The sequence below is a fragment of the Sinocyclocheilus anshuiensis genome, unplaced genomic scaffold, assembly GCF_001515605.1.
Source record: "Sinocyclocheilus anshuiensis isolate Anshui unplaced genomic scaffold, SAMN03320099.WGS_v1.1 scaffold733, whole genome shotgun sequence".
In the NCBI taxonomy this organism is placed as follows: Eukaryota; Metazoa; Chordata; class Actinopteri; order Cypriniformes; family Cyprinidae; genus Sinocyclocheilus; species Sinocyclocheilus anshuiensis.
The window spans coordinates 628920-639452 of NW_015539923.1; the positions used below are offsets into that span (position 1 = coordinate 628920).

Here is a 10533-nt window from a genome sequence, read left to right on the forward strand (position 1 = left end):
CAACCGATGCGTTGCGGCTAACAAGCCTGCATCGGCTTTCATTCATTGTGTGTTGCTTTTAATGTAAAGCCATGTGAATAAAGGCTATTTAATTTTTCACTATAATTTCGAGTGCCTTGGAGTGATTCGCTTTTTGCACAAATCTTATTGGTTGGCCAACATTTTTCATAGTGTGATAGAAAATTGATTTGAAGCCCCTCGGTTTAAAAAAAAAAAGTTTGTGATGGTCTGAACATATGAATTAATCATTTATTAAAATTAAATTATTTAATTTGTACAGAAAATTTGTATTGGTGTGAATGCCTTTATTTTAAAGGTGCCTACTTATAAAAAAAAAATGTAAATGTAATTTAATAAGAGCCAGATCTTGCTTTCAAGATCAATCATTTCTAAACAAAATTTAGACACAACACAGCTTCTTAGTTAACTAGTTGTCCAGGTAGAGTGCAAAGCCTAAAATTAATTATGATTGGTCAATAGCAGCCAGAGACGAAGTACATCATGGTGATGTCAAATGCCTAACAATTATATTGTAAGTTATTTCATTATTACAGCTATTAAAGCCAACTTTAAACAGCATTCACATTGTCCTTGTAATGTAATGGAGCAAATCATAAATTTTGAAGAAATCTTTGGAAAAAACATAATATAATGAAAATAAGACCAGGAATGTATATAAACAAAATCAAATTTTAGTTGACTATAAAGAGCAATTCTAGAAAAAAAATGGTCAAGCCACAACACTATCATTAAACAGTCAAATAAGGCTTTCAAGTTGCTACAAAGCACATAGTAATGATGTTTTTGGGGTTGTAAGGTATAAACAAGTAGAACAATGAAAGCGATGCACCAAACGTTGCTGACATTTGAGTCTATTGTTCAATTTGAGCATGTGGTACTCACCCATCTCCATGTACTCTGGGCTCAATCCTTCATATGGCTCCAGATCATAGTCCAAATCCCAGCGCTGTGGTTCGCGTTTCGAATCTTTGTCCTCCTCATCTGCCGATCCATCTTTCTCCTCCTTATATGTGCGATACATCTTCTTCAGCTTTCTGTAATGTCAACAGATTTGGCAGTGTTATTTTAAACACCTCTTCCATCACTCACTGTGCACTGTGTTGGTAATGTTAAACAGTGTGGAGAATTTAAATTTAATTTAACAAGAGAGTTAGGGGCTTCCTCTAATAGACTGGGGGTACATTGCAGAATCGAAGAAAATTAGCAGAGGGACCACAGGGAAGACTTTGCATGTGTGTATGTGTGTGTAAAACACTTACGGAATGGCAATTTCGAACACATTATTCTGAATGAGCTGCTTTCCCAACATAATGATTCCCAGCTGAATACACACTTCAATAAGACAACCACCTGGAGAACACTAGACCAAAAACACATGTACATGCAAACTGTTAGTTACACTATGCTAAAACACTGAAGACAAACATATTATCATTTTAATAATTACCTCTTCCATGCGGAAATCCTTAAAGACATAAACATAGTCACCCGGGCGACCGGCAAACCTAAATTAGCACACCAGAGTTATGAGAGATATTTAACAAAAACATCAATTGGATTAAACAATGTAACCCAGAAATTCAGCATTTTGGTGCTAGACTCTAAAGCATACTACACAGTGACACACTATATTGTAAACTACAACATAATAGTGTACTGTTCAGCAACACAACACAGACACCACAAAACAGGTTGTTATAGAACTGTAATTTGCATATGGAAATTTAGACATGAACTCTCCAAAAAAGTAATACATTAATAAAACATGTTAAACATAGTTTCAACTGTGTAAAAAAGGGAGTAAAAAATAATTGAGGGAAAAATGCATTCTTTCAAATGTACAACATGGGGCTTGTATACAATAATTATATAAAAGAGCATATTATATTAATTATTATATATGAATAATACATATATATATATATATATATATATATATATATATATAGAAAAAAATATAAAAATGTAAATAGAAAATGTAAAAAAATAGAAAATTACTCTAGGGTATCATATTTTGGCATTAGAATGCACCTTACAATAAAAACCCAGTAGTTAACGTTAGTTAATGCATTAACTAACAATGAGCAATACATTTGTTACAGTATTCATTAATGTTAATAATGTTTTTTTTACTAGTTAGGTCCATTAAATAATATTAACAAATACAACATTTTTTTCAGTTGTAAATACAACTGACTGATTTGTTTAATATATTATGTATATGTTGAAATACATAATACTAAGATTACTAAATGAGGTTACACTTTATTTTAAGGTGTCCTTGTTACAGTGTAATTATACGTTTAAGTACTGAGTAATATTAATTAACTACATGTACTTACTATATGGTTAGGGTTTGGCTTAGGGTTACTTGCATGTAATTATGCATAATTTATTGTTATTATAATATTAAGTACATGTAACACGTGTAACAAGGACATCTTAAAATAAAGTGTTACCCTAAGTTATGTTTCATTGTTGGTTCATGTTAACGGATGTTAACAAATGGAACCTTACTGTAAAAGTTTAACAATATTTTTTGTTTCTCAGCGTTGCATGATTTTAGGTTAAAGGGGTCATATGATGCGATTTAAATTTTTTCTTTCTCGTTGGAGTGTTACAAACTCTTGGTGCATAAAGAAGATCTGTAAAGTTGCAAAGACTAAAGTCTCAAATCCAAAGAGATATTCTTTATAAAAGTTAAGAGTCAACCATGCAGACATGGTTTTATGTTTACGCAACGCGATGCAATGCAACGCGTAAAAAGACAGTATAAGTCATTATAATCCGTAATTATGTCCCCACTGGATGCAACAAATGCCTTGTTTATAATGGGTTTTAATGTTTTTGTCTCATCTATGACCCCTTTAAGATTTTTGTGCTCTATATATACTGTATATATATATATATATGTTTTTATGAAAAAAATGGTCACTGCAAAGTGATATATTACAATATAGATGAACATAGATAACATTCTCAACAATGGACTACACAGGACAGACACACAACACTACAGTATACAGTATAGACACTAGTGTAGACAACACTACATACAAACACAATACTATACAGTAAGCACACGACTACACTGCAACAAACTGGACATGACAAACAACAACAAAGTACATTATAATAATCCAATTATCATTGGCAACAGAGACAGAACGTCACATTAGTTTGGGTGGGTATGCTAATGGGATGCCAATTTACCTGCCCTTAAAGAAGGCCACATAGAAGACAGGTGCAAATGCATTCATGCTCTTCAGCAAAAAAGCTTTCAAGATCACATGCTCCTCAAATGTCGATTCAGTCTTTGGAATCTCTGCAAGTATGACATTAACATCATATTCATAATAATCATCGGTAATGCATGATCTTTTCTTCGTCAGTCACACTTTTATCAAGAAAACAAAAACATTTCATCTTTTGTCATGTAAACACACACACACCAAGCTCTGTAATCCAGGCCGCTATAGCGCCGTAGATCTCATCCAGCACCAGAACCACCAGCAAGTTGATGATGACAGCGGTGGTTGTCACGGTTACACGCACATTAGCCTTGGCCTCATGATCAGGGTTCATTGACATAACAGCAAACACAATGATACGGTAGAGAATCACTCCAGATACGGCAGAGAACGTGACCCCAACCTGAGAAAACAGATAAATGTGAATTTTAACTGTAAAAACTATGCAACAAATGCCGTTATGGGGAAAGGTACCTACCATAAGGAGGATAGAGGATATGTTGATGCAGTATCCTGGCAGCCTGTCTGTCCATGACAAAGACTCAGAGGCAAGCTACAAGAACAACAGGATGTTACTTAATGCTCACCATATCAGCTGTGAATACACTAGCTACTGGAGTACCATAATCACATTTTGCATGATACTGACAAGCAATTATTATTTGTGACCCATGCTGGCAAAATGAGTTGGAATGCACATGGGCTGATTTTGAACTATAGGCAAAAAAAAAAGTGAAAATTGGAGGTTTTCACAAAAATGAATTAATTAAGCCCTTGTCTAGTGATCCCGATGCTCCAAATAGTAATCAAACATCTAAAATGATAATATATATAGATTACAGTATTTCAAAAGATCTGTCTTGGTGAGTATTCACACAAACACTATCTGTTATGTCTTAAGTGAACGACTGGGGAACTGTTGGGGAAAATCATCTGATGTGTAACATTATATTAGATCTGTGCATTACAGTAGGTCTTAATATATAGGCCGTCTGTCTCATTACTGTTAATCTAACAATTAAAGAAACAAAGGAATCACTCAATGCTCTTGATTGAACTGCTTTTTTAGTTTTAATCGTTTTTTAATAATAATTGTTTCATTTGTATTGAATATACTGAAGTTATTTTTACATTTGATTAGTCTGTTTTTCTTACCTGAATGCTTCTGCACTGAAAAAAAATATACTACATTTTTTTAAGGTGAGTGGTTGCAAACAATTTATTTTAGCTACATTTAAGTTTAAAAAATGTTGAATGTTAGTCAGCTAAATTTATTTAAATGTAGCTAAAATAATTTGATTGTAACCACTTACCTTAAAAAAATTAGTAAATTCAATGAATCATTTTTTTCAGTGTGTTTAGATGTAAGATGAAAAAAGTAAGAAAAGTTCTTTCTCGTATTTGTTCTGTTTATTTGCATCTTTGTTCTAATTTTTAGTAATACAAATAAAATAACAATCAGCTATATTGTGATTATTAATACAGTGATTATTATTAAGAAAAGAAGTGGAGGAAAAGATGCAATGTTGTAGGTGATAAGAACCTTCAGAAAACATTAACTCGTTTTTTTTTTTGACTTCAAAGGGGTGCAGCTCAGTCATTTTTGTCTGATTCAAACAAATCATACATCATTTTGAAGGTTAAAATAAAAGAAAAATAACTTGTTTTTTGAAAATTTGCTCATTGTGACTCATTTTGCCAGCACAGGTCACATTTTTGGTATGGCAATAACCAATATGATGGCCCATACCATAAAAATTCTATACCAGGGGTGCCCAGTCCTGTTCCTGGAGATCTACCTACTGTACCTGCAGAGTTCAGCTCCAACCCTGATTAAACACACCTCAACCAGCTAATTAAGCTCTTCAGAAGCACTTGATAATTACAGACAGGTGTGTTTGATCAGGGTTGGATCTGTACTCTGCAGGTGGGATTGATTTATTTAGTCCTTTTTTAAACAGAACATGAACAATGTTCACACTAATATCTATTCTAGAATTTTTACATGCTTCTGGACAAATCTGGCATCAAAACGTTATATATGTACGTGCATATACATACGTACGTTATATAATGTTATTTATGTACATTATGTACAGTCGAAATATTATGGTTTTGGGGGGAATAAAATTATAATAAATAAAATAAAATATGAAAAAAAAAAACAGAAATAAGAAAGAATAAAGGTCTGTTCATGCCAAAAAAAAAAAACTATGAAGGTAACTATAATGATAACTATATTAGTGTCCACATCAATGTATGATAAGGTTTGTTTATCATTAGCGTGCTGCAGTTTTGTCATCTGTAGCTTTAAATGCTCAAGCTCTTTAAAGCAGGATGGATTCTGATTGGCTGTCAATGTTTTTATTGTTCATCAGCTGGAAAAAAATAATTCTGAAAGTGATTCCAACGATATTGTTGTTCACTGTCATTAACGTTATAGTTATGGCGTGGAGTTCCCTATTCTCAGAATTAGAATGATTATTAAATGTTATAATTATTGTTTTAGGATGGTGTGAACGGCCCCTAAGACTGGTCATTATATGCTTTTAGTTGATGTATTTAAATAAATAATTTATAAATACAAATAAATAATTTTAAAATGTAATGTTAGGAAATGAGAATAAATTAAGTTTTTAAAGAAGCACCACAGTATTTAACATTTTTTGGTCAAATCATCCTATTAATTGGTTACCTAAAAAATTACATCTTTAAAAATATGCTAATATTGACCATTACCAGTTTGGCCTGGCCTCCAATATATTGTGTAGTTATTCAGTAAAAAATTTAACACTGTTAAATATTACTTTTTACAAAATCTACAGCTGTTGTAGCGGCTTTGTGCATCGACATCTTTAAAAATATGCTAATATTGACCATTACCAGTTTGGCCTGGCCTCCAATATATTGTGTAGTTATTCAGTTAAAAATTTAACACTGTTAAATATTACTTTTTACAAAATCTACAGCTGTTGTAGCGGCTTTGTGCATCAGAACAGGAAATAGTTTTGGACTTGCAATAAACTAATCACTGAAACTAAGTAGGGCTGATTTGATTGAAGTGCTGAAGTTAATGAACAGCACGGATCCAACCCTCCCCCAGACGCGCACGCATCAAATCTGAATTAAAACACACTACACTCTCTCAGGTACACGCACATACACACTGAATGCCTTTGATTAGAGGAAGGACACCACTCTAATTTGCGTGTTTTAATCCCACTGACTCTAATCCTGCATAATCTAGTGTGGAATACCCAGAGAGGTAATCTGCTTTGAGTGCCGTGTGTAGTAAGCGTGTACGCCACAGAGAGGTACACGCACATACACACTGAACATGCATGTGCCTTTGATTAGAGGAAGGACACCACTCTAACTTGCGTGTTTTAATCCCACTGACTCTAATCCTGCATAATCTAGTGTGGAATACCCAGAGAGGTAATCTGCTTTGAGTGCCGTGTGTAGTAAGCGTGTACGCCACAGAGAGTGTTTGAGCGCATACGTGTGTTGTGTGTACGCACCGCAGGCCTGACACTGCGTACAAGGGCACAGTGACAGTAACAAAAATCCGCAAAATCACATGGTGAAATTGCGACCAAACTGCTAATTTCAAAGGGGAAAAACACGGTGCCAATGTTATCCACCAGACTGAGTAATTCATTATCTAATTCATTCAATTGTCAGAAAGAATGAGAAGAAAAAGATAAGAGAGTGCTACTGTGGGGTGTGATACGAAGAAAGACGGATATGAGTCGGGTGGGCAGGAGGGGTCCGACGGAGGTCAGGGCAGTGACCACTCTGTGACTGACAGCTGAGAACTAACTGCATTATCCCTGAAGCCCCGCCTCTTCTGGTTAAGTTGATTAGCTTGCTCTCTCCTAGACAGACACACAGTAAACTCTCAAATTATCTCCCCCCTCCTCACCGGCGACTGTCCTCCTTTAGCAGACAGTAGCTTCTCTCTTCCTTTGTCATCCGTTCCTGCGTTTGGCTAGAACACAGAGCAGAGATTAAAAGCACTGCACATGAGTGAGCCAAACTCATTCTCTTACATCGACCTGGAAAAATGTGCGTGGTATTTCAGGTATTTCAGCTCAGTGCATTTTTAAGCAATAATTTAATTAAAGTGAAAATTAAGACTTCACGTTCATATCCTGAATTGATAATAGTGAGTAAAAAGAACTTTAAACACACATATTTATTAAACAAAATAAATAATTAAAACATGTATCTATTGGAATATCTATCATACGTTTCTTTTTTTTTTTACTAAAGATAATTTATATGATTTAAAAAAAATCCTAATAGGAATTTAATAAGAAACAAATAAAATTCTACTGGATAAATTAAAATTCCTAATGTAATTCCAAGATTCTTTTTGCTAGAGTCATCAATGACAATTAATATAATTATTATATATTTCAAAAATATTATACAAATTATTAAATTAAAGTAACATTTCATTTAATGAGTTCATTCACATAAAATAAAAATTCTTACAGGAATATTGTGCACATTCCTTCAGAAATGTTGCAAGAGTATTGTTTTAAGTTATCGTTAATGACTCTGCATCCTTGTTCAGTAATATTTAAAAAATTCAATAATATTCGGATATTTTTTAAAAATCTGATCTGATATTTGCATAATATCAGGGAATTGTGATTTCCAAGCTTGGAAAAGTCATAGAAATTATTAAGATTATAAGAAGACATGATAAAGTTTTAGTCATAGTGAATATAATTTTTTTTTTGTTATATACAGCTCTAAAATTGTTTTTTTTTTTAATAATTGTAATTATTACTCTTTTAGGATAAAAATATATTTTTACAATTATAATTATTACTCTTTGTGAGTACAATCTTTATAAAAATTACTATTTTTTTATTTTAAAATAATTATTCAGTAATCACAAACAACTGAAAATATTATGGAAAATTATGGAAATTCATCGGTCAAAACATAAGAACCAAATAGTTTTGTACATAATGGTGCAGTTTACCTCTTCCTTCTTCTTATTCTTTGCCTTCTTCTCTTGTTTCTTAAGAAGAAAGTCCTCATATGCTGGTCGTAGCTCATTCTGTGATACAAACACACACACACACACACACACATCAAGCTCAGTGATCAAGGACTCCACAAAGATTTCAAAAAGCAGCAAATTCAACATCAATTCCTTAGACATGCATAAGCAAAACTGTCTCCATAGAAACATGATTCACAAACACATGCACAAATAGAAATAATTATCTTGGTTCCACATTAAATCATTTTCTTGTCTTGAGGCAAACACGCCAGTATGGTACAAAACTGCAAGTTCATTAAAAAGCACGTAACCCGCAGGGCTTTTCTGGCTAACACATTGCTTTAGTAGACTCAATCTATCAGACCAATATCCTGTACAATAGTGCTATATAGTTGTACGTGGAATGCTTAAGATGATATATTTATGACAAAAAAATGTGTTTCATCCACACAGGTAGCATTTTTAACTTCACAAATAAGGTCGTGATTATCTGGCAAGAACATTTTGGTTAGGATTATGGCATTGAGATTAATGGTATATAATCACAGTAAAGGATTTGTTGACACAGGTTACTACAATATTAATCCACTATAAATCTCCCCTCTTCCTACGAATTCAGGGTTGATTCATCAAACAGCGTCACCAAAATCACAGTAAAGGATGTTGACACAGGTTACTACAATATTAATCCACTATAAATCTCCCCTCTTCCTACGAATTCAGGGTTGATTCATCAAACAGCGTCACCATACATGCCGATGCAAAATTGACCCTCCTGCTGCACAGAAAAACGCAAACGGGGATGGAGCGATGATGAGGGTGGGGGAAGTGTGAGGGACACGGAGAGAAATATGGTGTGCGTTTGAGCATGTCGGGAACCATATAGAAACAGAGATAGAGAAAGAGAGCAGGAGATAGGTTTACCTCAGCCCTTTCCTATCGGTGAGCATGAAAGCAAAGAAAACATAGCATTAGACACATGTTTGCACTATTTAACATGCGGTGTAATTGAAGTTCATTGTTGTTCACATTAGCATGTCGCTCATGATCTCCAAGGCATCCTGTTGAGAGCGCAGACCTTCATCCACTCAGCTCAATGCTTTAAGCAGAACACTATCTCATTACTCACATATGGCCTATCACACACACACACCCACACACATACACACCATCGTCTCCCACCACTTACACAACACACGTTCAGACTGAATCAGCTCCCAGGTGAACGGTTCAAACCCTCAAGAACAATGAAATTAGGGATGCACCGATACCACTTTTTCTAGTACTCGCCCGATACCGATACTTTTATTTTTGGTACTTGCCGATACCGAGTAAATTTTTAAAATATTGGTTACAGAAACCAAAAGAGTATGTATAATGTTAGTTGGTTAACTTAATTTATCAAATAGATACAGTCAAACCAAAATTTATTCAGACACCTTCAACATTTCTCACATCTCAGTATCGGGCCCGATACCGATACCAGTATCGGTATCGGTGCATCCCTAAATGAAATCTTGAATTTTCATAAACTTAATCAAGAGCAGGCCATCAGCAGTCAGCGCGAGGGTCTGCTGGAGTCGCACTAGAGAGAATTGGCTATTATGTTGGATTATGTTTAGCAATGCTTTATGAACTGCATTGCTGCGAGTTTGCGCTGATGCTCATAGGTGAGATTCTGGAGTGGTTTTTAAGAAGGCAGCGATATTGGAGGTTATGCATAACAATCATTATACCACAGTTAGGAAGTCATGCTGGATAGAGGTGCATCGAGGATGATCTAATATGCTTATTTTACTTTTTTCAGCAAGGATGCATTAAATTAATCAACAAAGAGAGTTCTATTACAAAAGAGTTATATTAATTACAAATAAATGCTGTTTTTTAAACTTTTTATTCATCAAAGAATCCCGAAATATGTATGTATGCATCAAATCAGCATATTAGAATGATTTCTGAAGGATCACGTGACATTGAAGACTGGAGTAATGATGCTGAAAATTCAGCTTTTCATCACAGGAATAAATTATATTTTAAAATACATTCAAATAGAAAATAGCTATTTTAAATTGTAATAATATTTGACAATATTGTTTTTGTCCAATCCACTGTTCTGTACAATGAGAATGTCCCCTCTTTACTACAGACTGCAACCAACTAGCAAGTAACAAATCTTTGCTCATGGCTATTACCTATATTAAAGTATATATATATATATATATATATATATATATAAAC

The 10533-nt window shown here is 33.9% G+C and overlaps 1 protein-coding gene across 1 annotated transcript in view; it reads right to left on the minus strand.

Annotated features, from left to right (window-relative positions):
* Nucleotides 1-10533, minus strand: part of ano2a (anoctamin 2a) — a 34525-nt gene that overhangs the window by 7559 nt on the left and 16433 nt on the right. Inside the window, exons 14-22 of the mRNA XM_016483596.1 lie at nucleotides 9220-9231; nucleotides 8272-8349; nucleotides 7198-7263; nucleotides 3751-3825; nucleotides 3474-3675; nucleotides 3235-3346; nucleotides 1469-1526; nucleotides 1281-1381; nucleotides 904-1055 (exon numbers count right to left, since the gene is read on the minus strand). Coding sequence (XP_016339082.1) covers nucleotides 904-1055; nucleotides 1281-1381; nucleotides 1469-1526; nucleotides 3235-3346; nucleotides 3474-3675; nucleotides 3751-3825; nucleotides 7198-7263; nucleotides 8272-8349; nucleotides 9220-9231 — 856 coding nt within the window. The remainder of the gene's footprint in view (nucleotides 1-903; nucleotides 1056-1280; nucleotides 1382-1468; nucleotides 1527-3234; nucleotides 3347-3473; nucleotides 3676-3750; nucleotides 3826-7197; nucleotides 7264-8271; nucleotides 8350-9219; nucleotides 9232-10533) is intronic.